The sequence below is a fragment of the Thunnus albacares genome, chromosome 24 (genome assembly GCF_914725855.1).
Source record: "Thunnus albacares chromosome 24, fThuAlb1.1, whole genome shotgun sequence".
NCBI classification, from domain to species: domain Eukaryota; kingdom Metazoa; phylum Chordata; class Actinopteri; order Scombriformes; family Scombridae; genus Thunnus; species Thunnus albacares.
The window spans coordinates 3,385,686-3,413,372 of NC_058129.1; the positions used below are offsets into that span (position 1 = coordinate 3,385,686).

Below are 27,687 nucleotides of genomic sequence, written 5' to 3' on the forward strand. Positions count from 1 at the left end.
ATCTGAGGGTGTGGGTGGAGGTTTGTGTTGTGATCAGTTCCTGTAGGTAGGGAGCCGTATGTCCGTTGATGGATTTGTATGTGAGAAGCAGGACTCAATCCTGAAGGAGACAGGGAGCCAGTGCTATGAAAACAATTGGTGTTTTATGTTTGTGTTTTTGCACTGTCATCAGGATCCTGGCAGCTCTGTTGTGAATGTACTGGAGCTTCTGGATGCTCCTGCCAGGGATCTCTGTGAAGAGCACATCGCAGTAGTCCAGTCTGGAGGAGATAAAGGCATGGACAAGTTTCTCTACATCTGACAGGGTTAGAGAGACATGAGGTTTATGTGAGAAATAGAATGAAATTAAGTAGCTTCACTCTCCACCACATCCTGCCCACAAGTTTATTCTCCAGTTGATGCTTTACATTACAGCCCGCAAATTACAGTGTAAATATATTGCACATTAAGGATAACCATGAAATACATAGCAGGTACCCGTGGTAGCCACAAGGACATAAAAGCAGGGGATAAGAATAGAAAAAATTACCCAATACAAATTAAACTATTACAGGAAACAGACAGGATTATCCTTTATGTCCTTTTACAAAGGAGCCAAACCACATGTGGCACTTGGTATTATTTACCTGTTTTTGGTCTTAGTACACACTCAATAAGTTATCTATTCCTTATTTTCCCCCATGCAACATTTCCAATTTTCCTAATGCTTTTATGGTCATGAGATGGGCGTGTCCATGCATGTCCAGAGCTGTGATTGGTCCACTGTGGGAGTGTGTGTGCTTGTGTGTGTCCCAAAGTTGAGTGAAAACTAAAATGTGCTGGCGAAAGATAAATAGTAGGGTAAAATAAATTACATTTTAATTTATTTAACCAACTGATTAGAAGTTGAAGAAAAAGTATAACGCTTATATAATTATAAAAGTATAATTTCTTTTTAAATTATTCATAGTTGTATTGAGTTGTATTGTTGACTTGTCTGATAACCTTTAACTGCCTTTTATTGATTTCAGGACTCAGGCTTAGTCGAATGTTTTGTTCCCTAGCAAAAATAAATTTAATTACACATACAGACATATTTTAAAACATTTTACAATGTACTTTCCAAAAGTAGAATATAAAAATAAATGATACCATAACTAATTTCATTACAATACTAGCACTGTTCCACTGTTTTCCCAATTTTTCCTTCCTTGTTACCATCTAATTGTCCTTTTGCCTTCTTCTCTTGCACTTACATATTTATCCCAGCACAGGTACCCATTAAGCATTCTGTTGATACCCTATATATACTAAATAATCACACTGTAATTAGCGGGCTGTAATCTAAAGTGTTACCGCTTCTTCTTCTGTTCGCATCAGCTCTTTTAGAAGCCATGGTGTTGTAGTGACAGGCAGTGCTGCCAAAAACAAACAATACCTCTCCTCATCAACAGCAGAGGAAATGATTTTGTCTGTGGTAAACACCACCGTCTCAGTTAATATAAAATAAATGGACTTGTGCCAGCTGCATGAGCCGTGTCTCGGCTGCACACTTTTACATTTGTTAAGGTGGCGAGGGAGGTAGCCTGGATCCTATTTTTGGGTGATGGTTCCTTGACAGCTTCACGGTAAATATGTGACAATAGAGAGCAGACAGACAAGATGCCGCCTGTATCTCCAAAATGTCAGCCAGGGAATGCTTATTTTACATTCAACTCCCTGTGTACTTTTGAAATGAACAGAATGTGCTTTGAATGGAGTATGGAGGTCATAGGGTTAGGAAACTAATTCAGCACACAGGAAAACATAAATTTACACTTGCGGTGAGAGAAGACATAAATAGGTTTTTTGCACAATGGCAGCAAAGAAAAAAAAATGCTTTATCACCTGCAGAATTTAAAATCAGTGTAGAAGTTACAATATTTGCTTCTCTATCCCTCCATCTTTCCACTCAGAAATTGCACTGGATCCATGGCTACCACCCAAACAAGCGGATAAGAGCCAAACCCTGAGGGCAGGGGAAACAGTGGAAACTAGATAAATACTGTTCCAATTCAAATCAGCCTGTTGGGACATGAAAGCAGCAATTATCACATGAGCTTTTCTGTAAGGTGGTGATGCTTTTATGTAAAATACAATCCTAATTTTTCTGTTGAGATGGGTCCCAGCATCCATTAATACTGGCATTTGATACTGGCTGATATCAGCATTTGCTTTTCTTGTGCCAACAGATGCATGCCAGGCTTGTTTTCCACCAAAACCAACACACACTGGCTGATCCCTGACATTTACTTCAGACAAGGAGACAGCAGTTTGGTGTTAATGAAACGTGGCCTGAACTTATCAGATACGTTCTGATGCGGTTTATAAATAGGTCGCTTCAGTGGCTATGTTTACATGCATATACTGATGCATCCATTCCTCATACAGGGAGTTATGCAATGGTCTGACTATGTCCTCTGCAGTAATCCTGTTAATATGAGTAAACATATGTCTTTTAGCAAAACATGTAATGTATACTCAAATACCAAATTTCTCCTAAATTTAGAGACTGTGTCCAAAGTTACTCCTTCATTTACTCATTTTCAACAAAATAAACACTCAGCAGGATGCTCCATTGGTAAATTAAGATTTTTACACTTGTCAAGTATTGTATTTATTAATAATCATGCATTCATCTGAGTTGCCTTGAATTGTTACTGTGTGCCCATAATGAGCAGAAGTGAGTAATATTTGTAGGTTTTTGCCCTGGGTTTTGCCTCTCAGGCTCCATACAGGCTGTCCACACCCTCTGAACAAACCTATCGCCAGGAAATCACATGATGTTGGGCAATTCAGTGCCAATGTTTTTAAAATTCTCACTTTTAACAATCTGGACATGGAAACTACAGTCCGGTTAAGTTTAGGCTTAGGAAACTAAAACACTGGGTTAAGGCCAAAGAAAGATTAATACAGTAAATAACAAAGCAAAGTCTGTAACAGGATGCAAACTCCAGTATCCCACAAGAAAGTCAGTCTCATTACACACCCAGTCACCACCCCAACCCTCACTACATAAAGGGCCACACTACTTGTTTCATTGACAATGAAAGATAGCACTGGATGTAAATCATTGGTGCAGAATTGTCCAATATGGACATAATTCCTGGTAACACTGGGCTGCTCTGATTGATGGAATCTGTTAGGGATGTACACAGCCTTAGAGGAAAATCTGCAGACAGTACTCAGGGTTAAAAAAAGTCACTTCTTCTGCATGTGTTTGGGATAAAAAAAAAATCGAATCTTTAATTTAATTAGCTACATCGATCAACATAATGCAGTAAACTCCTTTTAGTAAAGATGCTTAACATTATCTATCATATCATGACATATATCCGGTCTCGATCAATGAAACTGCACGTGATTTTAAAGTGGTAGTGCATTAATTATACATCAATTTACACAGTAATCTTTGGTGAACTCCCATAATAATGGAAAGAACCATAACCAAATTCATCATAATGCGTTTGTTAGATTGACATCTATTTTTATGAAAAATAAGTCAGAATCTTGACTTCATAAAGCCTTCCTCCCAGCCCACACACTGACACCACTCTTAAACCCTTGAGTATAGAGCACTACAGCCACCAGCAAATAGGGAATGATTTTGGACACAGCTCTGAACTGCTGCTGCCACCATCTTCACTAAAAGCCACACTTCCCTTCCACCTCGATCTGAGCTGGGCACTTGGAGAATTTAAATAGAGTTTATGAAATGAGACAAAGGTGAATGCGTGCCCTAAGGGGTGTCTAGTCGAGTCACAGTACTCCGTATTTGCTCCTGTCATTGTACTTACTTCACCTGAACGCATAATCATATTATTACATTCAGAGCAGAGATCCTAGTTTACTTGGGCTACTGTTATACATGTTAACATGGCCACTGAGAGACTCTGTCTGGGATACTGATGTACTGTGTATAGCGGACACTCCCACACAGAAAACAGGATGCAGAGGAGCTGGACCAGACAAGGAAGGATGCTCCAAACACCACATTGCAGAGAAACTCGTCTCTATTGGGAATCGAAATTTAGCAGACCCTTGGAGGCAGCTGAGCACAGTCCCGTCTCACACCTCCAACCATGGCTAATCAATCATGACAGCTGCATGTGCACACCCTGCGGGTTGCTGCGGTAACAGACAAGTGGGTCGATAACAGAATATCGACTCCCCTTACCGCCCCCAAGAGGGATCTATCTGTCTTATGAAAAGTTATGAAGTGCAACTGTAGCATCTGATCCTCTTCCATGTCTTTGTGAAAGTTTAAGAGCTTCAGAGGACTCTGAAAAACAAAATCCAACAACTCCTAATAAAGCAAAGATGATGATGATGATGCACTTCACATGTCAGCGGAGCAGGAGACTGGATTTTCAGAGAATATGTATGTCCAGCCCGGGGATTTGATGTTTACAGGGGAAGGTACGCGTGCCTTTGCATGTGCACACAAGCGTAAACGTGCGGTAAAAGCCTCCCAGTCTGACATCCAGTTTCTTGATAAGTGAGTCAGTAAGTTGGGTTGTCATTGGTGACATAATAATAGTAGTTCAAACAGAGGTGGCGGCGTCACTGTAAACCTTCATCCTTTGTTTCTGCAGGGTTGCCAGTTCTCCCAGGAGTGTCACAAGTCCTGGAAATAAACCCTTCCCCACCCGCTCCCACCCCTCCCCAGGATGGACCCAGTGACATTACAGCTATCAGGTCACAAACCCACCAGCCTCAGCGCTCTCTCTCCTGTAGACTGAGGCAAGAAAAGAAATCTGACCGCCAGCTTCATTCTCTGGGGACGAAGCTTGTGTTATTGGCTCAAATCCAATGTGTACAGTATTCCTGACAGTTCTTGGGAAATGAGTCGTTAATATACAACCCCCTCCAACCCCCTCCTCACCCTCTGAATACCTCTCCCACTGCGTGGCTGTAGGTTTCGAGCTTGAATTGGAGCTAGTAGTACTCCTCGTAGTTCTTGGGGTTGAGGCAGTAGAGGATTCCCCCGCCAAAGGAGAAGATGGTCCCCCCCCAGGCCAGGCCGTAGCCCCAGTTGAACTCGTGGTAGATCCTTAGGTTGATGCTCTCAATGAACTTGATGGGGTAGAGGACCAAGCTGCAGGCCTGGAGGACAACTGGAAGAGACATCCAGACAGTAACAAAGCAGTTAGTAGCTTTTCTTAAAACAACAGCTAAAGATCAATCATTTCTATAGATGGGTTTCCGAGTGACATTGTATGATGTGCACGCCTGAGCCAGTGGGGGTGGAAAACAAGCCCAAGAGGATTCACATGAGACATTTTTGTGCCATAAACGGCACAAATTGCAAAAGTAACAGATGGAAAATGTTCAATATCATAAGGAGGAAACCTCCCTTTCAGATGAGCGCATAATTAGCTATTAGCATCGAGTGATTTTAATAAGGTGATGGATAGTTTTGCACATAAATGGGTGAAAAAGAAACGTTTTAAGATAAGAGAGCTCACATAGTTATTGCATGTTAATGGCTGTTTTAATGATGTTTGTCAGGCTCTATGATCAATGCTTTAGTGATCAGTTTGAAGTGTGTGTGACTTGGTGAGAGCTGATAGAGGTGGAGAGTGAAGCTTTACTGTGCACGCTTCTAATATCAATTTCCACACTAAACATAAGTTATCACACATACCATATATCTAGTGTCTTTGGTGTATTTTTATGGCAGACAGCAGGAATTTTATGTATGCTAATTAATGATGTGAGAGGGAACATCTGTCCTCTTTAACCCACACTGCCTATTGATGGTCTGGCACACTCAATGGTCAATTCTCATTATATGCAAGAGCTAACTTTGTGTAGTCTGGGTTAGCATGGTTACTGTTATTAGCCACCTTTTAGCCAACAGATGTCTATCACCTTGTGGCGTGCAGTGAAAACACTTTGAAAAACTTTTCCAGAATTGCTATATTTAGCCACGGTGGAGTCTGTCAGTCGGTCCATGACTTTGTTCAAGGCTGAAAGGAGGATGAATCCTACTGACTGTGATGATCTCTTGACTTTTCCTCCAGCGCCTCCAGCAAGTTGATAGTTTTGGTTTTTAGTGAAATGTCTTGAGCATATTAGCATGCTGATGCTAGCATCTAGCACAAAACACCACTGTGTAAGCTCACAGAAAAACTCTCTTACTCTCAGTCTTGTTTCTAAATAGTGAAAATGACGTTATGGCAATGTGCTTTCTAAAACCCATCTATAGTCACCATAGAAACTAGAGTGTGTGGATCTTGCAGGAGGTGAAAATTGGATGATGAGGAAGTGAGGTTAAAAAAAAAATGAAAATTTTAAATATTCAACTCAGTATCTATATTTAGTATAGCTATTAAAACAAAATGCCTGCCCGGGAGCCAGTTGGAAGAGTCAGAGGGGTTATAAATGTTGAAAATATTTATGTACTTGGTAATTTTTTTATGCTAAAACAACAGCTGTACAATAGTACAAATATGTGAGTGAACATGGAGGAAAGATGTTTGTACTCAAAGCTTCAAAATGCTATATTACTCACTAGGGGGGGTCTGAACAAACTTCCTCTGGTGTAAAATAGGTCTGCTGTAAATTTTAATGAGTTTGGGTTCATGGGTTTACTCACACTGACTTTTTTCTTTTAAATGTTTTAGTAGTCACGTACACACCAGTTTAGAAATAACAGAAAAATAGCAGAAATTAGCATCGACTGGGTCGAGAAGAGAGCCGCATGCCTGGAGGGGGTGTCATTTAGCTCTGTTTAGTTCATTTAGCACATTTTAGGAAAACAAAATAAATTAAAGCTGCAAGCAGTGATGAACAGGCCCTCACACCTCGCACGTGTTGGAGGGAGCGGTTGCCATGGTATCACTAATGGAGGTCGACTGACACGGCTCTGAATTGTCAGGGTTATCGGACACTGTGTGAATGGGTAAAATGTTATTTGCTGTGTGCAGCATATGGCGCTGGAGATGACATATAGGAAATTGTGTATACATTTGATGAACTACGTGTCATTTAAGGCTTCACTTCCTGTTGCCTGTAGGTGTTGTTTCACAAATGAGTTGTTAATACAGCAAAAAGCTTTGCAATTTGGCATCTTGAAGGTCTAGAGCTTTCGCTGACCAAATTTGAGGTGGACCTGTTGAATCCTCTAGGAGGAGTTTCAAAAAGTTCCTTACCTGTAAATTGCCTAAAATGGCATGTTGTCCCATGACTTATGACATCAACATTGGACATCGATTATTCCTTCACAATTTAGTGTCACATTAGTCTGAGGCTTATACCAATCCAATTTCAAATTAATCCTATAAACCCTCCAGGAGGAGTTTGAAAAAGTTTGCATAAAATACAAGAAAAATGCACAAAATACAAAATGGCTGACTTCCAGTTGGGCAGAGCTAATAAAAGCGTGCCAATGTGCGAGCCAATTTTGGTGAATATTAGAGTAAATTCAACCCGACTATGGCCTGCCACACATTAGGGGGTGCTATGGACCACACTAACTGAAATATTTACTAGTTTGAACATGGGTGAAAAGTTTCATGAGTTTTTGTGCATCTTAAAGGCCTCAAACGTGTTTGTAAAATGAAGATTTTTTTAGAAATGATGAGAGCAATGATCCCACTGAATCTCATGAAAATCAAAGCAACTTCATCCCAACATGGTCCTCCATTTGGGGGCACTATGGACAACACGCCACGCCTGAGCCCAATCACTACAGAACTTTGCAATTTTCACGAGTTCTGACGTGTGCCAATTTTCGTGAGTTTTCAAACATCCCAAGCCCCTCAAAAATACAATGGCAATAACCTCTACAAAAACAATGGGTTCCTCGCACTTTCAGTACCAGGGACTGTTGGACCCCTGGCACTTTTGTGCTTGGGCCCTAATAAAACTTGATCAGGCAAGAGGGAAGGAGAGAGGATGGTGGTGTAGAAAAGGAGGAAAGAGGAGAGAGAATAGAATGGAGGATGGAAGAAATGGAATGAGACAGAGGAGGAAGGATCAGAGCTGGACTAAAGGGTCAAAGGAAGCTGGGTGAGTTTAGGGAGGGATGGAGGGATGAGGAGAGGTAAAAGGAGGGCAGGGGGAGGAAGGTGGGGTGGGCAGAGAGATAGATGTTTTAAAAAGGAGGGGGGAGAGATGGATGGCAGTAGAACAAAGGAGAACACATCAATCGTTATTTCTTCAAAGGGAATTCATCTTGCGGGAAAAACAAGGTCTGGCACTTTCCTGAACAAAAAAAAAAAACAAAAAAAAACACGGAATGTATAATATTCAAAAACACGCAAATATTAACACAGATGGTGTGAAAAACAAGCCTTAAAGAGGTAGTTGGTTGTTAAGAAGTGTGTATGTGATCTACCATTCACTGAGGGTCCCTTTATAGTCCACCCCAAACACCCTCCCTCTGTGCTCGGCTTTTAACAGAGGTTGTTTGTGTCCCATCACGTGAAAACAAGTATATTCTGACAGATAGTGTTTTTTTGTTTATTTGTATGATGAGTATTCATAGATTACTGATCTGTTTTTTTGTGTGAAGTGATATGATTTAATGAGTATATGGGCACAGTTTGTTCGGGTTCAAGTTCATGGTGTTAAAAATGACAAACAACATAATCCAGTTCTATCAACATGTTCCAGTTTCTTTATGGTAGGATGTGCCTTGTAAAAACATGGTTATCATGTTTTTTTCAGAATGTTTTCAGACCTTTTAATGTGCACTGCTAATATTTTAAATCTTTCAAATTATTCTGATGGCATATGTTTTTGTTTGTAGAAAAATGAGTCAACTGTCCCCTAAAAAAGACCTGCACTCCCCTGGAAGCAACAAAATTTTGAGATTTGGGGGGTCTTGAACAACAGACAAATGTGTGTATACAGGCTGTGGTTTTAATTATGTGGACCAAAAAAAAGACTAAAAAAGGACTTAAAAAAGACTATAAGGACTGAATGTAAAGGTGAGGCTGATGATAACGTCATTAGTTTTGTATATTTGATCAGAAACCAAGATATTTGGAAAAAAGGAACAAGCCAGTGTACATAAAAACTTACAAAAGCGACGTTGAATACAACTCACACAGAACGAAACAACCAATCAGCAAGCTAAAAGACCAACTCGACAGTGTTTCATTGCCCTCTCTGGTTGAAAATTTCAAGACCTCTGTTCACAGCCAGCATCACTGAGAGGTGAGGTCTGAGGTGTTCTCTGTTGCACCTGTAACCACACCTACCAGTGATGTCACAGTGTACCAACACACCTTAGAGTACACTTCTACATCACTGCAGGAAGTTGAGAAGTTAAACCACTGGTCAAAATAAATTATCTGCAAAGTTTCTCTTTAAAATTCAGTTCCATGTGTAAGTAAATAAAGTACCGTTTATGTTTAGTAGAAACCTAGTATTTCAAGCAATCTGCCATGCCAAACCTGATAGAAAAAACACTGCTGTACAACTCTATGTGCTATTGGTACCAGCTGAAAATATCACACTGTCTGCTTTGCTGCTTGCTTTGCTGCGGCAAAAGAGGGAAAAGCTTCCCTTACACTATGCAAAATGATCTGAATGAGCAGTCAAATATCACTCCAGACATAATAAGTATATTTAATTGTGTATTTTCATTCTTCATACATTCTTTGAAAGTATTTTTCATGATAAGAACACTTCCAGTTCATAGCCTTTAAACCATTCCTTTAAGTTAAGATGATTTCTGTTTAGTGCCGTATCTAACTTCTGCGGTTTGCACAGCGCGATTGAGAAAAACCTCCGACAGGCAACACATCCAGCTTTGTAAAATGAAACATTTCACGCCTAAAAAAATGAAATTTTCCAATTATTCCGGAGGTGAGAATAGGGAAAATGTGGAAACTTAACAGTTGTCGAATTTGAGATTGGGGCTGGCTAGGAAAATTAAACGGACAGGCGTGACACTCTGCTTCAACCCTGCTGGGCCTGACTCGTAAAAATAGGATTTTCTCTAAATGAGTTTGAAATTTGTGTGTGTGTGCGTGTATCACTGTGAGAATGTGTGTGTGCAGTCTGTGTGCCTATTTAATGAGTAAGTAAGGATTATCATTTAAATGCATGTCAGTTTTCAATGTGATTACCCTGCAACCTTCCAGTTACCTTGTGTAAATTGGCTAATTAAGTAATCTTATTGTGTGTGTGTGTGTGTGTGTGTGTGATTAGGTGTGCATATTTTTGTGTATAATGAGTGTGTGGCCTTCGACCCATATTGTGATTGTGTATGGATTATGGTATGGTTATGTGTGCACTGACCTGCGGCAAAGAGCATGAAGGCGACGGGTGCGTAGAATCGCCGCCTCGTGCCGATGCACACGGCAACCAGAGCAACCAGGAACGACATCAGCACCAGTGCTCCACCCCCTAGCAACAGGGCAAGCGTAGCAACCTGCCAGTCTGGGGAAGGAAAGAGAGAAATGGGGGAGACAGGGAGGAGAAGAATAAGGGGAGAAACAACAAGTGAGTGAGGCAAAAGAAAGTGGACGGAGAAAGTGGTAAAGAGAAGAGGAAATAGAGTGAGTGAGCACTCAGACCTTCGAAAAGCTGTTGCATAAAGATGTAAGAAAAAACATTTAGAGAACATTCATGAATAAATGCAATATAGCAATATAACACATACCAGGGCAAAAAATGAAAAGCGCAAGACTTTGAGGGGGCCAGAAGAAATATATTGTTTTATTTGACATTTTATATTACCGCCTTCACCTCCAACAAGTATGGTGGTCAGAGGGGGAATGAAGCAAGAGGAAGAGAAGAAATGGAAGAAGGGTATAAAAAAGAAGGAATAAAAAATGAAAAAGGAGAGAATTAGAGTAAGATAAGAGAGAGGGAAGGAAAGAAGGGCAGCACAAGTACATGGAAGAAAGAAAAGGATGGGAGGTCAAAGGAAAGAGAGAAGGAGGATGGGATAAACATTAGAAGGAAACAAAGTTAAGAAAAAGGGGAGAAACAAATGGGAGGAGAAAATGAATGAAATTAAGGCAATAAAAGAAGGAAACCGGTAAAGAATGAAGAACGGGGCTGAGGAAGGAAGCAGTGGAGGAAAGGTGATGAAATTAAGGAAGCATGGACAGACAAGAGAGTAAAGGAGGATAGAGGGAAGACAAGAAACAGGGAGAAGGAAACAAGGGAGAACTGGAGGGAAAGAAGGAAGGTAAGATGAAGGAAGAAAAGAATGAGAGATGAAAGGAAAGGGAGAAGCAGAATGGGATGAATGAATATAGAAGAAGAGAAGCAAGGAAAGAGGGAAGGAAGAGATAGATAAGGTAAAGTTGGATGGGTGGATGGAAGGAAGGGAAGGAAGGATGGACAAAGTTAAGGGGAGGGGGTAAGGAATTAAATAAAGGCAATAAAAAAGGAGGCAAGGAAAGAGTAGGAAGAAAAGAAGAAATAAAGAAAGAAGGGAATGGAGGAAGAATGCAATGGAAGAAAGAGGGAATGAGGAACAAAAGGTGAGATAATTATAGAAGCATGGACAGAGAATAGAGTGAAGGAGGAAGATGGAATGGAGAAGGATGCAGAAAAGGAAGGAAGGGGAAATTAGTGAGGGAAAGAAAAAAGAAATGGTAAGACAGGCAGATGGCAGGTAGGAAAGGAGAGGGAGAGGAAGGAATAAGGGGGGAAAAGCAAAATGGGGGAAATAAAAGACTAAGGAAAAAATGAGAATACAAAGCCAGAAAAAAAACAAAGAGAATCGAGAAACAAAGGGGAACTGAGGAAAAAAGGGAGAGACAGGTTAAAGTGAAATGAAGAGAGGCTTGGTGGCAACGAGGCGGTGAGTATCTCAGGGAGGGCGATGGCCAATAAAAGAGGAGAAACATGCAAGTGGAGAGGGACAGGCATAATGTTACAAGGACAGAGAGAGGGCAGCATGAAAAGAAATGCCAAAAGGAAAGAAGAGGAGGAGAGAAGAGATGGAGGAAGATGGTGAAGGGAGAACAGGGGGGTTGAGGGGGGCGTGAAGGGGCTGGGGACAGAGCTGCGCTGAGTGAAAATAATGAAGAGAGAGAGCACTTAGTATACCTGAGCTGACAAAAAGCCTCAGCTAAAAAGCTTTGCTGGCATGTTATCAAAAATCTGTCCGCATTTATATATAGGGAGCACTGTAGCTTGATGGACACAGAAATAGCACACACACACACACACACATACACAAACACACACACACACACACACATTCATAAATTCATGTCTGCATACAAAGACATACCCAAACCTAGTGCCATATTTCACCCACCGTGGCACAAACTGAGGCAAAGATGTGTCTGTGTGGCTTGATGAACTTAGCAATACTTGATAAAGGCACAGAAACAAGAGGAAAAACGAGAGACTAGCTAACATACAACATATATACAATTGGTAAGGACTGTACAAATGTTCCAGCGGTCAAATTCATATGAAAACAGAGAGGTTTCACTTCCCATTTGAAGACACCTTTAAAGGAGACGTATTATGCACATTTCCAAGTCTGTATTTTTAATCTGGGGCTCAACTGGAATATCTTTGCATGATTTACAGTTAAAAAAAACTCCTTATTTATCTTATAACTGGCCCTTTATGCAGCCCCTCAGTTCAGCCTCTGTTTGAAACACGCTGTTTTAGCTCCTGTACAGGACAAACTATAGTAGCAGGATTTCACTACTTTTTCTTGTTCTTTACTGGGAGTATCAAATTCTCAAATACATCTGTACATGTTTAAGCCAAAATCTGATCTGAAATATGAGAGTGGACAACGCCAGCAACACATGGAAAAACCTTAGCAACAACCTTAGCAATCAAGGCTACAGAGCAGATGGTCGTTTATGACGCGCTAATGTCACGACTAGCCGACATTAGCTTGTATGGAAGGTAGAAGGAAACGTTGAAAACGGAAAGATCTCTGCAGAGTTCCCAAGTATGTGTTTATAATTTAAATGTTCCAAACGTCACAGAACTGAAAACAACTTCACTGGAGAGAACTAAGATCATTTGATATTACATTTAATTTCAGGCGTTAGGTGTTGTCAGTTAATTTGTGACTGTTGCTCAGACATGCTGTTTAATTAAACAACTTTATTGCTGTTGATTAAAATTCCTCCCAAGAACAAATTAAGACATCTGGTCCTTTTTTAAAGAAGAACAAAGTGTCAGTAAAAGTTGAGCTCAGTTAATAAGAATGTTCTGTAATGAATCCAAAGATGAATCTTTGAAATTAGTGGGAGAAATATTTACTACTCTCCCTTTTTCCATGAGTGGATCAAGAGTAGAGTTATTATTGCATATGTGTCATTAAGACATGAACATTATAAGCTAAATTAACCACAGCTTGTCCAACTGATTAGTTATTCAGTTATAAATTTATAAATCCTGTCGGCAGCAGCCTGAGCAGCACAGAGAAACACAGACAGGTGAGCTCTGATGTCAGAGTGAAAGATCAGCCATAAGATCAGGAGTTGAATGAAAAATAACACAAACAGAAGTCTTTGAGATGATTTAAAGATATGTTTGAGCATCACTGTGACTCAGTCATGAAACTCTTGAGTTGTCACCCAAATCCACAAACTGAAAGGACAGAATCTCAGGTGAGGTTTTAAAACCTTCCAGCAATGATTTACAGAGCAGCACATTACCTACAGGCTTCTATACATTTGTTTTATTGTAAAAATTATTGTCACAGTCTTTATGCTACTTTGAAATATTAATTTTGGTCTCAGATTTATAGTTGAGTAGTCTATCAATAAAATAAAATGTAAAAATCAGAGAAAAAACATGATACAAGTCCGGTTTCAAGCAAGTCAACAAATGCATGTTCAGTAAAGTAAACATTTTGCAGAGTCAGGCTCTTTATGTGTGTGCGTACGTGTGCTATGAAAGACAAGAGTGATAGAGAACAAGTACACATACATAGTTATTTTGGCAGTCTGACAAAAAACGTTAAAACCAAACCTACGCCCTTGCACCTGTCTGTCTTCACACTGTGATCAGATGTGATGCTGTCAAACTGGCCGGGCTCATGGAAGCTGCTGTGAAACCTAATTCTGTTGCATGCTGCAAAACGAGGAAATGCTGTATCACAAAATACACAAGTAAATAAATAAAATAATCTGTGCTCCTTGAGGACAAACAGTAACTCTTGAAAGACAAAGTTCAAACTGTAAGTTCTGGATAAAACATCAGTGAGCTGTGTCTGATGCTGAAATGTAGCTGTCAGTGCAGATGCAAAGCCAGTGCACAGTCGTTGTATGCTGCAGGGCTATTTAAGTGAATTTATTTTTTATTTTACAGCTGTTTAAGTTGTGTAAATACAGGCTATGCCTAAATTTACAGCTCGAGCGTGGTAAAAAAGCTTATGAAAGATGGATGGTGGGGGAGAGAGATAAGGGAAGATGAGAGATTTAGAGGCAGAGGGAAGGAAAGAGAGACGGAGATAGAGGTGAAAGATGAGATGCAGAGGTGGATAGTGGGAGGCATGGAGGGAAGGAGGAAATTAAAGATGAGAGAGAGGAGAAAATGGGAAAGAAGGAAGATAAAGGGGGAAAGAGAGCAGAAAGAAGAGAGGAGAGATAAAAAGACAGATAAGTGGTACAATCGGAAGCATCTTGTAATGCAAAGCAACCAAAAAACAGTCTATTTTCAGTTTGAAAGATGCAGCAGATATGGAGGGAGACGCCTTAGGTTGTTTTCAGGACAAAAACCTATTCAGTTTTATTAAAATGTTTCCTGGTAACAAAGTATTGCTATGTGAAAACCTAATTTCTATTTTTAGCCTTTGACTCTGCTGGTGTGGGTTTGCGTGCATGTCTGCTTCATATTTTAGGGGCAGCACTTGAGGCAAAAACACCAGATTTAACGTCAGCTCAACAAAAGCGGCTAGACTGAGACAATTTTGTCGCCTCAGGAGAGTTGCCCAAAAAAAGCTGCCATGTAAAAGCAATACATCAGGAGCACGCAGGAGCAGGGAACAAGGTGGAGGGTTAAAACAAGAATCTTGGGAGGCTCAGGTGGTTTATCATTCATTCATATTTAACTTCCCTTGAAGCACGGAGCCGGCTCGCTCTGCAGGAGCAGACATAGCCAATCCAATTGCAAGTCAGCATGAAACAAAAAAAGGTAGAAAATAACCAATCAAACCAAAAATGGATGTCACCAACTGTAGTTCCTGTATTGTAGGCAACAATGAGAATCAGGCATTCTTTCAGACACACTTACACACACATATTTCTCCCCACAGTGCAGATTGTCAGAGAAATACAGTTATGTAAATCAAACACACATGTTGAGAATATTAGTTTAACTAACATAACTAATACATCCTGTAATGACCATAATTCAAATCATCAAGGTTTCCCTGAAATCAAGCTGTTACCCTTCACAATGTCTTGTCCACCAAACTATTGGACAAATACAAAATTGTGACCTCATGGTGACATCGAATGTAAACCCTGGTTATCCTCAAATTGATTTGAACTCATCCTCAGGGGACACACTGGGCGCAGGCTAATTCCCTCTCTGTGTGTTCACTGCCTCTGTCCTTTATCATCAAGGTCATTCATATTTGCAGGTGTTTAGTTCCCTTATCATAAACTAGTTAGTCTATGCTTTATTTGCATTGTCATTGCTGACTCATGTCACAGCATTTACAAAGCATTTTATTGAGGCACACAAGCAGAAATTTCCTAATGTTCTTTTTCTTTCCCCCTGAAATGAAACCAATTAATTATTCACATTATGAGCCGTTAACATCTTAAGCACAATTATTACTGAAATTCACAAGACATAATACGTGCATATAATGGGTAATGCTTTGCTGCCAATACAAATAATTCAGGTCACTTGCTTCCACTCTTGAAAAAGTCTTTGGTTCTTGGTTTAAATAATGAATCCTTATACTGTATATTTCCAGTAACTACATGAAAAATGAATAGGTTTTTTTAATGCTTGTGTATTGTTCATCATTAAATGCAGTATTGCATTTCAGTTCAACATTAAGCTAACATGCAAAGTAGCATTAAACACAAAATACAGCTGAGGCGGATGTATTTGTAATTATTTGGTCCTAAAAGTATTCAACAAATTAATATTTTGACCTGATGGTGGTGCCTGAGGAAACGTCAGGGGCCATCAAAGTCATTAGAACTATGAATGAATGTACCAAATTTTATGGCAATCCATCCAGTAGTTGCTGAGATTTCTCATCTTTGACTAAAGTGTTGGACTAACAGACAGACCGACACTGCATGGCTGAAAACAGACCAAGCCCTTGAGTAAGAATAAGCATTAGCATGATGATTGTTGGGTTTTATACATAAACTCACACCTGGTCCCAGAGATGGAGGTGATCATTATTTCAGTAGTGGCTGAAGAGATAATAAAAAGGATAGCACAAGAGGAAAGCAAATGCAAGACAAACATCGAAGAAATGCTGGACATTTACAAGGTTACACCTATCATCACACAGGTATTGAACTAGAGAGATGGAGTCATATGCCACCACAATAACTGAGATATACTACATGATATTCATGTAAGATGTATCATATCTCAAATGATCTTAATTCTATATATATGGGCACAGACATGAAAATCTGATTTATATTGCATACTTGCTGGCTGGAAAATGACATTTATTTATGTGCTGGCAGAGTTGTATTGGACAGAGGAAAGCATACTTTGAATGTAATGTTGTTTTTTGATCACCTAAAATTTGTATGAACCTTTCTCTCTCTCCCTCCCACGGATTGAAATACCTCTTGCAGTAATGTGACTGTTTTCCATGTGACAGGATTACTGCACCGCTGTCACATTTTTTCTTTACTGTAAAGCCACTCGGAGCTGTCACGCTGATTTGGTGCTGTAGCACTCCAGGCCTCTGTATCCGAAACAGAAAAGATCAGTCCTGTAGCTGCCAAATAAGTACGCACATAAGCAAATCAATCATTCAGCTGTCATTTTAATATTGTAATCATGACATTAACTGATCATGTGCAGGCAGATTTGCCACTCAAAATTTTAAGTAATGTTTACACAAGAGGAACAATGGGTCCTTGATATTAGACAGAGACAAACAAAAGCAGCAGATAACTGTCTCTGGCATATTTTATCAGTTATAACTAGCTATGTAGCTAACTCTTGCTTCATAAGCTGGTTGAAAACACTGACTCTGTCTGACTTTTTAACTGTTTGACTCGTTACAGAAAGCTTTCAGAATGAGGACTAACTTCCCCCAATCAAATTAAGAGCAGGACAGAGTTGCTAACGCTAGCTTAAACACTGATAATATTCAAGACCAGCTTCCACACAGAGGACAAATACTACATAGTGATTGTTAGTTGTGTATGGGGCTTTTTTAATGAATCCTGTACCTCCACAAAATACTGTTGTAAATTAGCTGATAATATGCTCCTTAGACTTGAAAGTAATGTAAGGAGTCTTAAACATAAGTCTCCTTACATAAATCTTAGGCAACACTGCCATTCTGTCATTAGATGCCGAGAAGAGGTTTGACAGACTGGCCGTATATGTTTCAAGTTCTGATTCAGTTTGGATGTGGGAATATTTTCTGTAAATGGATAAAGCTTCTTTATACACAACCCACGGCTGAAATCCTCACAAACAATACTGTCTCCAAACCATTCAATAGTCTAAGTGGAGCCTGCCAAGGCTGCCCTCTGTCACCGCTTCTATTTCCATTAGCTATAAAACCATTTGCCATAGCAATAAGGTCACACAATAACATCTCCGGCATTAAATTAGGATATATAGATAAATAGATAAATCATTCCAAATCTTCAACAATGCTGTTAAATGAAAATGAAAGGATCAGACCTATGGACCTGTCTCTTTCTTAAGTGCATCAGACTGCTTCACCTACCTTGGCATTCAGACAGTACTGTGCAGAACCTGAGGATGATAAAATTGTTGCAACCAACTATGATCCCATTCTACAATCCAATCTACATATTGAAAGTGAACATCCTTCCAAAATGACTTTATCTATTTCACAACATTCCCTTGCCTCCTCCTCCATCAATATTTGCAAAGTTAAAGAAAATTTGTACAAACTTCATTTGGAATAACAGACACCACAGACTTCGTTTAACTCGGAGTTAAGCCTCCAAATTTTCAGTGGTACTATTGGGCCGCTCAATTACATACTATTCTGTTTTATTTATATTTTCTCCTCAGATCCATCTCCTGCATGAGTAGATATTGAATCACTCTCAACTACATCTTAATTACCACTTAATCTACAATATACTCACAAATATCAGAAATCTTAGGAAACAAACAAACAATCCCTTTGTCTTAAATGTGATTAATGTGTGGTATAAAGTAAGGGAAGTTCTAAAAGAAAAACACTCTTTATCCTGCTTTAGTCCTATCTGGTGAAATGACTATTTTAAAGCTGAGAGAGCTGATCCAGGATTTCACATATGGGTGAATAACCGGTTAAGTAAGATTGAGGATTTGTATAACGGTGAAGTTATGAAGAAGTCTGAAGAACTTGGAGCCAAATTTGATATTCCTAACAAACACTTCTTGAAATTTTTGCAAGTGAGGAGGTTTTATTGATGCAGCCCAAAATCAAAAACTAACTCCTCCTCCTATGTCTACTCTGGAGACGGTAGAGGGTAAATCTCTTTATTGTACAACTTACTGGTCTCTAGCTCCACTGAATCCTCTATGGAATGCTATCTGAATGCTTGGGAGGAGGATATACAGGAAGATATCTCCTTGGAGGAGTGGGGTAGTGTATGTCTGAAAGCTCATACTCAAACAGCCAACACAAGATTACAGCTATTACAATTTAACTGGCAAATGCAGACATATGTAACTCCAGTCAAACTACATATATTTAATAACATTCCAAGAGAGTTTTGGTGTGAGGTATCATGCAGTTGGTAGGATGATGATGGCATAAATTTACCTCTACACTCTAAGTTGTTTATACTACAAATTTATCCAACTAATCCTATTACCCACAAAAGAAAGAAAGCTTTTATTAACATGTGCTTCTTCCATAAAAAGCATCTCATAGCTTTATAATGGAAAAATATAGGGAGACCTCGCTTTGGCCAGCGGCTCAGGGAGATGTCTTCCTGCCTCTCAATGGAGAAAATCACTTATATTCTTATAGGTAAAAAAGGAGGCTTTTGATTACATTTGGCAATCTTTTATTCGCTTCATGGAAAATGAAGATATGTGTGAAGCATTACAAGAGGCTGAGGAAAGGATGGGTATGAACAGGGAGAAAAAGTAACCTTTTACTTCATGTTTTATTTATTCACTTACATATTTATTCACTTTTTTATTTACTTCAGCTTCCTGCTGTATACCTTCTGCTATGAGCATTTCATTATTGCATTTATTTTATTTCAGTGATGTTTTGTCAGTTGTTTTTTTTTAAATTTAATTATTTATTTATTTTAGTAACATCATGTTGGTCGTCTTTTTGCCTTCTAATGTTGAAAATCAATAAAACAGTTTTTTTTAAAAATGTAATCATACCAGAAAAGTAAAAGACAATTTTGTCCGCAGATCATTTAGAATTTGTTTATTTTAAGACTTTTACAGGGTTTTTATGTGCTGCCACATGCTGCTACTGTGACACTATAAATGCTTTGATGAACGCTTCATTTGCATCCACAAAATGGATTATGTGTGTTTGGACGCATGCACATCCCATTCCCCATCATGCCCCCAGAGTATGTGTGTTTCGAAGGATGGCAAGCATGGGGGGGGGGGTGCTGCAGGTTCCTGGCTATTCCCCTGTCTGTCTGCCACAGAACTGAATGCCACATCATTTCCCATTCCTCGTTTAGCTGCTACAAATAGAACTGGGCGTCTCTGGGGGCTTGGCTCACTGAGAGGAGAGATGAAGTCAGAGTTGAGGAGGGGAAAGGAAGGAGGGGGTAAAAGAGGAGGAGAGGAGGGAGAGAAGGCAAAAAGGGGGAGAGGCTTGACCCCGGAGAAAATGGAAAGGAGAGATAGAGATGGAGAAGGCTGAGGAGAAGGAGGACGGTGAAATTACAAAGGGAAAATGATTAACATTAGAAATGTAACAATGAAGCCCTCGGGGAGAAGAGAGGGACAGAAAGGAGGTAAGAGAGGAAGAAGGGAATGAGGGACAAATAAAAAGAAACGAGAGAAGGATTGAGAAAGAGACAATTCATTTAAGAGTACAGATGAAAAAGGCCTGCAGAGTAAAAGGAATGGATGGATCGATAGACTGATAGAGAAAGATGAGAAGGGCAGAAAGCGAGGAGGCAACATTTATGAAGGTTTTTAGATCCTCAGTGGCGACTGATCTCAGCACTGTGACAACAAAGACTGGCGAATGTGGGTCAAAACGGCCAAAACTGACACCACATCCCATTTCATGTGTTTAAAATCACTACTGTCTACTAAACTAAGTTCATCTTCTAAATATCATTAGATGTAAATATATTACCGCATGCAAAATTGGCTAATAAGTTGAAAAAGTTAATGTGTTAGTTCTTGATACACAAACAACAAGTAGAGGAAGAAAAAAAGAGAGCGCAGTATGGTTTCCTTGTGTCTCAGGCGGTAACTAGATCTAACACTGAGCCTGGGAAATCTTCTCTCAAGGTCAGGTGAATGACAAACCTATTGGTAGCAATAGCACGTCTTTTTTTCTCCCCCTCAGCCATTTATTGTGCTTTTGTTTCATTTGAATCTGTTGATAACGCTTCTTTTTTTTTTTGCCAGGAGAAAAACAGATGTGCTCGTTCACCGCCTACTTGATTAAGAATAAAACATGAAATCTGAAACAAAGAGCGAAAAAAGCAAAGGGAAAGAAAGGGTGGAGGAGGTGAGGAGGGAGGAGAAGGAGTGACTGTGAAGCAGAGAGAGAATAAAGAGAAAGTAGGATGGCTTCCGGGAGTGACTTCTTAGGGTTCAAACACCTTTCAACAGCGCGTAGTGGGTCTGTGTGAGACAGGTAGAGCTTCCCCTGATGTTTGCCTATAAGACCAAACGCCCACTGTAAGATTTTTCATCTAAAGTTACGTCCCGTTTGTCGAAGGAGAGGGAATTCAAATCCAGCGTGTTTATCCAGTCATCAATATGATAACTCACCTAATGATGACACTCTTTTGCTCCTATTTAGACATTGAATAGCTCAAAACTTTGGTGGTTTAATCAAACTGTTAAAATAATAGTATGTTGTCATTCCGATGATGTCTGTTATGTAAATGTCCCTTATGGCTTTATTCCAACATGACATTTACGTAAAGAGCCACAATGCTTGTACAATATTTGGCACTTGGTGCACAAGAGGAAAGTAGTGATATGAAGGTAGAAGAAGGGATTTCTGTTCTCTTGCGGGCTGCATCACCAATGGATTTAAGAACTTGTTTTGCAGTTGAGGCCTTAACTGATGACCAATGTGAGTGTGAGGAATGCTTTCCAACCTCACCCCTCATGTCATATGATTTATTATATAGCCAGTTCTGCTGCATGTTTTGTAATGTCCAACAGTGCACGAACTCAGAACAAGATAAAAAGTCTCCCTCCACTCAAAAATATGCTTTGCTTATTGTTACTTCACTTCAGTGTTTGAGCTTCACTGTACAGGATGATGTATACGCTCAGCTTGAATCTCAGTTGAAGGCATGCAAGTATGAACATGATTTGTGACATCACAACTAGTTTGGAAGTAAATTAAGGTCAAATATGCAACTTAAACAAGTGTGATGTGGAAACCTGAGGCCTCCAGTGCACAAACACTGAGAATGGACTTTACAGTGAAGTAGGAGACATCTTGTGTCCAGCAGTTAAACTTTTGAAGCAAAAAATATTAGTATATTTATAGATTCTAGATTTCTCAATGAAGGAGAAGGAGTAGATGTGCTTTGAGGAAATTAAACCAGTTCATTTTTTATTTTTTTCTATGGAAACACTATATCAGACATATATTTTTATTTAAAGTATTTAAAACATGTCTGGAGGGGATCTTTAAATGGTGACTCTTATTGAATTCTAATTTGCTCACACACTGTATGTGCTGGATATTCATAATTTCGTCCATGTAACGGGCATCAATTGAAAAATATAGGGAGGGAGTACTGGTCTGAAAGAATAAAACACTGAACATGAGAAGAATCTCCTCAACAACCTTAAAACGGGGGTGCCCTGGTGCCAAAATCCAAGTAGTAATTATGACTTGGAAACAGATTTTTTTGAATTCTCGGAAATATCTGATTTGGAGCTTAATGATACGGAACAGACAGAAAACCAAGCAAACATGCACATATCAATAAGCAAAAGTCTGTCGTTCAAGGTAATTAAATCCAAACTGAATGGATATAGTGTTATATTGTCAATATACAGTATTTTCAACTATCACATGACCAACTCTGTAATCATACAACCGTCTTAAGTTGTCCAATGATGTGAATGCTCGCAGGTTGTTAACCCCTGCACGCTGATTCAAGCCACAAAATGAATTTCAAAAGACAACATTTCAATCCAAGTCAGGTCTTTGTCAGGTCAAAATGTTAAAAAAATGGCTGCCACACCTATATATATATATATATATATATATATATATATATATATACACACACACACCAATAGGCTGACAGGCTCTGTGATGGCAGGTGTGGTTAACCATCCTATGGGAATCTTTCCCATTTCTACAATCTATCCATGAATGCACCATGAAGGTGTCGACCATGAACCGGAACGTCCATGGTTGGTCCCTGCTGGAGCCCTTTGTTACTTGTCATTGCCAGTGTCTCTTCCCACTTGTTTCCTGTCATCTCTCTACTGTGAAATCTCTGATAAAAGGCATAAAATCCCCCATGTTACTCTGCCACCACAGCAGCACCACATCTAGGTCCATATCTGAAAAGGGTTTTCAATACCACAAAAAAATGTTTTTTTATACAACATGTCTCCACATCACAAAATGAGATCCTTACTTTATGCCTTTGTTTTTCCATCTCAGTCCAACTAATTAGAATCGCAGTGCATGTGGTGAATGGTAGATTTCTTACTCTGATTGAGGTATTACGTGATCACACAACACAACGGTCTCTGCATACATTACAGCATTTTGCTTGTTGCTGGAGGGAAGGGCACTTTCACAAAGACTGCATTTGTCTGGAGCTGGTGGATGTTTCATGTCAATTTCAAGAAATAATCTGCAACTTTTTCATAATATGTGGGTAAACGGAAACTGTAAATCTAGATACATATTAATATCTATAAATGTTGTTATATTGCTCATACTGTCTGTAACTCTCTGTACTTGTGATATCTATGTGTCTGTTCTTTCCCTATTTGTCTTTTTGAGCAGAATGGTAGTCCAGCAGGTTCAAACATCCCCTTGCTGAAGCACCCATGAGCAAGTCAGTGATTACCTACTGTACCAGCTACAGCAGGAGCTGCGCTGTGGCAGCCCTGCCTTCTAAAGCGAGGAAGGTGAAAAGACAAATTTCCTGCAGCAATCAATTCAGTTTCACATTATTAGAAAAAGAAAACCTCACAATGAATGAAAAGGATGATCTAAATTAACACAAACTGCTACTTTGGTCTGACTAGGGTGTTGGAACAAGCCAAGAGAGCTGGCACGAGCGGGGGGTGATTTATTTTTTAAGATCAATGTGTGTGCGCAGCGTTGGTGAGGCTCACACACTCACACCCGTCGCGCCAAGACATCTAATTAGGGAGTCCTGGTCTGGAGTCTGGATGTGGTCTATATATGTGTGTGTGTGTGTGTGTGAGAGAGAGTGTGAGAGAGACAGACAAAGAGGAGGAAGGAAGGAAAAAAAGAGAGGAGCTGCTGAAACTTGTGGTCACAAAGTGTGTCAGTGAATGTGTGTGTGTGTGTGTGTGTGTGTGTGTGTGTGTGTGTGTGTGTGTGTCCAGCTCCTAGGAGAGAAGGTGCGGAGATGCAACAACGGAGAAATCAGAGTGTGACATGAAATATTCAGCTGGGTTTCAGAGGAGACTGTCCAGAAATAGGTCAGCTCAACGTGGTAGCCTCTTATTGGCACAAGGACACACACACACACAACATCACACACACACACACACACACACACCAATTTACACACTGACATACAGAGACCAAGGCTCCCCTACTGTCTCCTTTACACACACACACACACACACGCACACAGTCAGACACTCATTCACTTGCATGGGAAAAGAAATGGAGACAGATAGACAGATACATAGACAGACAGATAGATAGATAGATAGATAGATACATAGATAGATGGATAGAAAGATAGATAGATAGATAGATAGATAGATAGATAGATAGATAGATAGATAGATAGATAGATAGATAGATAGAGTATGTCACAGTGTCTGACAGCTTAAAGACCCTTTAAATGATTCCTCTTTAATGTCCCCATGTGTAATTAGCACCAGTCAGCGCCCAATGTCACAGTGGTAGTAAATAAAGCCACTTTTGCTTTAATTAAAGTAAAGCTCATGAACTCTGTTTCCCTGGAAACCAGTCCAACATCGAAGATCAACCCCTCCTCTGCTGCCCCCAGACTGAAAGACCTCTCCTGGGCGCGACAACAAGGCCGTTTTCTAGACAACAAAAGGAGGAGGAGGGGAGGGTAATAATATAAAAATAATAGGAGCACACAGCAGAGGTGAGCTTTTATTCTACCTTCTGTTTCCCTAGTTGACCAATGAATGAATGAATTAGGTAAGTGGCAACACCCAGGAGAGTTGATGTAGACTACTTTACCATGAAGGTGGTTAGTAATCTGAATGGTGATCATTATGAAGTAGCAAAAACAGGCTGAAAATGCATATTATAGCTCCTGGGATGCATTTATTTTAGCTTTATGGCACTAAAATGGCTCAGCAGTATGTTCAGTTGTACTTAAAACCCACCTCTTCAGTCTGGCTTTTGATTAGAATGTTTTATGGCCATTATTTAGTCTTTTAGATCATTTATTTTATTGTATTCATGTTTTAAAATGTTTTACTCCCTCTTATCTGTTTTATTTGTTATTGTCTTTTGTCTATTTTACTGTTTTAAAATTGGTTTTATTGTTATATTTTCATCATTTTTATTTCTCGTGTGCACTAGTCTCCAACTGTCCTACTGTTCACATTTGTTCTGTCTTACTATCGGCTTGTCAGTCATCTTTAAAGCAGTTTGAATTGCACGAAAGGTAACATAAACTTAAATAAAACTTAAAATGCATTTTAACAGTTATTTTCGTTATCAAATAATCTGCCAGTTACTTTCTCAATTAATCGAGTATTGGTTTGATCCATAAAATGTCAGATAATAGTCATAAATGACCATCACAGTTTCGAAAAGCACAAGGTGATGTCTTTAAATGTCTTGTTTTTGTTTAACAACCCCAAAGATATTCAGTTTATTGTAACTGAAGACAGAGAAAGAAAGCTGGAACTACTGAGTGAAAATGCTGAACAATCAGCATTTTCTAAAAGAGTCTTTAACGATCAATTGATTTTAAAAAATCTGAGTACTAATCGTTTCAGCTCTAATGCATTTATATATAGACTGTTTGCAGCCCACACATGGTAGCTCACCTTGTTGTGACAGGCGTTCACCTCTTCCCCGCTGCTCATCCACTCCATTTCTCCTCAAATCCCTCCCTGAAAGACCTGTGGCAGTCAGCCACTTGTAGGCCCATTAACATCAGGGTTAGTATGTGTCACACGTTTGTGTGTTTTCAAAATGTCACCTGCTGCTTTTTGAGTAGGAATATAGGAGGGCTGAGAAAGAATGTTGCATTAAAAGACAGTAGTGGAGGTAAAACAACCTGCATCAGTTTTTACCATCTGATCCATTTTTCCTTTGAAAGCAGAGATCCAACCTAAAATAAAGTGTGATTCTATTTGCAGTGTGTGCTACAATGACAAAATTCCTTTATTTCACCTCCACAATAATTAATGTGGAGATCCCAGTGGAGTTACAGTTTGACAGGGGCTGTCAAGATGGGGATTTGTTGGGGCAGAGACAGCAGAAAGCTGGCCAGCCAGGACAATGCCTTTCTATAGTCAACAGATTCTTGTCTTTAAGCATCTCCCTCTGCAATCTGCAAGTGACACTAGGAATGCCCTTCTAGAGGTGAGGAGGCATCCCTCCATCACCAAGATCAGTTTCAGCATCATTCCATGCTGTCATTCAGAATAACTCTTTGTTCAGTCTCTGGTAGGAAAGCTCTTGTTAACGCATGATGAACGTAACTACCCTCTAACAATACAGCTGGAATAGTCTCTCCTGCCCTGTGCGCACGGGACAGAATGGATGGAGCGGTTCTTATGTTGCTTAGAAGCCTCTACATTGTGACTTTCCCCCCCTTTCATACCTGAGCCCAGGGTGCTGTTGCAATGCCAGTTCTCGGTGCTCGCCGGCTTCCAGCAGGACTCCCACAGGGACAGGTAGTACTGGTCATCGGCCGTCACCCACGCCGGACTCATCACGGCTCCCACATCCAGGCAGAGCGCCAGGAAGACGCACACCAGCCCGACCAGCTTCAGCGGTGTCAGCGGGGAGCTGCGCGCCGACTCCTCCGTCTCGGTGACAGCAGAGGACATGGCGGGGCTGGAGAGGCGAAGAGAGGGGGACCGGTTCAAAACCCGGGGTGGATGTCCCTGTGTGTGTGTAGATGTATCCTTTACTCGTGGTGTGTGGATGTGTGTGAGAGTCGGGCGGGGAAGTCTGAGCTGAGTGTTGTAGATGCTGCTGGTGCCGCCGCAGCCGCCTGCGTTGCGCGCTGGACGGACGCTGCGCCTATGGGCACCGATGCCGCCGCGCACCGGAGATCTCCACCGTTTACAGCGCTGACGTCAAAGCTCTGAGGGATCAGCAGGTAGCTACAACAGGGTCCTAAAGAGAGAGAGAAGGAAAGTAAGAAAGAAACCCCTTTCATTCAGGGCCGTGGCTAAGGTCTGAGATATACCGAGATCCTGAGTCCTCATTCAAAGAAATTGTGACCAGCCACCAACCAAAGTCTGTAAAAATCTACTATTTCTTTAAAAACAAATAAACAAATAAATAAAAATTGTTAATTGTATGAATATTATTGCAAAGCCTTCTCTACACCATCAGATAGACTTTCTGATGGAAAATTCTTAAGCTTGAGCTGTTTAGTTTTTTGCCTAAATACTGTCAAATTTTGAGATATTTAGTAAGAAAATATAATATATCAGATCCAGCCTTTGAAAACTCAACATGTGGAATATGTATATAGCTGAATATGTATAATAGACTTGAGCTGAAATCAACAATCAACAAAAAATTAATTGTTGCATTGTTTGATTTTTGGCCACTTGGGGGCAGCAGAAATCAGCTTTAAACACAACGCTGACATATTACCACCTTTGAAGTTGATATGGTGAATTATTTGTATATTCAGCAGACCCAGAGTAACATTTGCATTCATTTGGAGTCATTTTTGTGTCCACCTGGTGAACGTAAACCCAATATTCACTCTACTTTTAGCTCTGGTTAAGTCTCCACCAACTCCTGAGAAGAATATCTGGCTCTTTAGCTGCTAAATCTTCCACTATGTTCACTGAATAGTCTCTAACTCTGTCTGCTGTTTGGTGCTGGGCAGGCATACAGTGGGTTTTTAAAGCTGAAACCTATGAAAGTGAGCTGAAATGGTTCAGTTCCATCCATCCATGTTGCTTATCACTTATCTGGGATTGGGTCAT

The 27,687-nt window shown here is 40.0% G+C and overlaps 1 protein-coding gene across 1 annotated transcript; it reads right to left on the reverse strand.

The window, feature by feature from the left end:
* Positions 1–937: 937 nt before the first annotated feature.
* LOC122975988 (transmembrane protein 47-like) lies at positions 938–27,687 on the reverse strand. Its single transcript, XM_044344211.1, has 3 exons — positions 26,337–27,687; positions 10,276–10,416; positions 938–5,135 (listed from the first exon to the last, which is right to left on the reverse strand). The coding sequence occupies exons 1-3, from the start codon at positions 26,563–26,565 to the stop codon at positions 4,957–4,959; spliced, it is 549 nt and encodes a 182-aa protein (XP_044200146.1). The 5' UTR covers positions 26,566–27,687; the 3' UTR covers positions 938–4,956.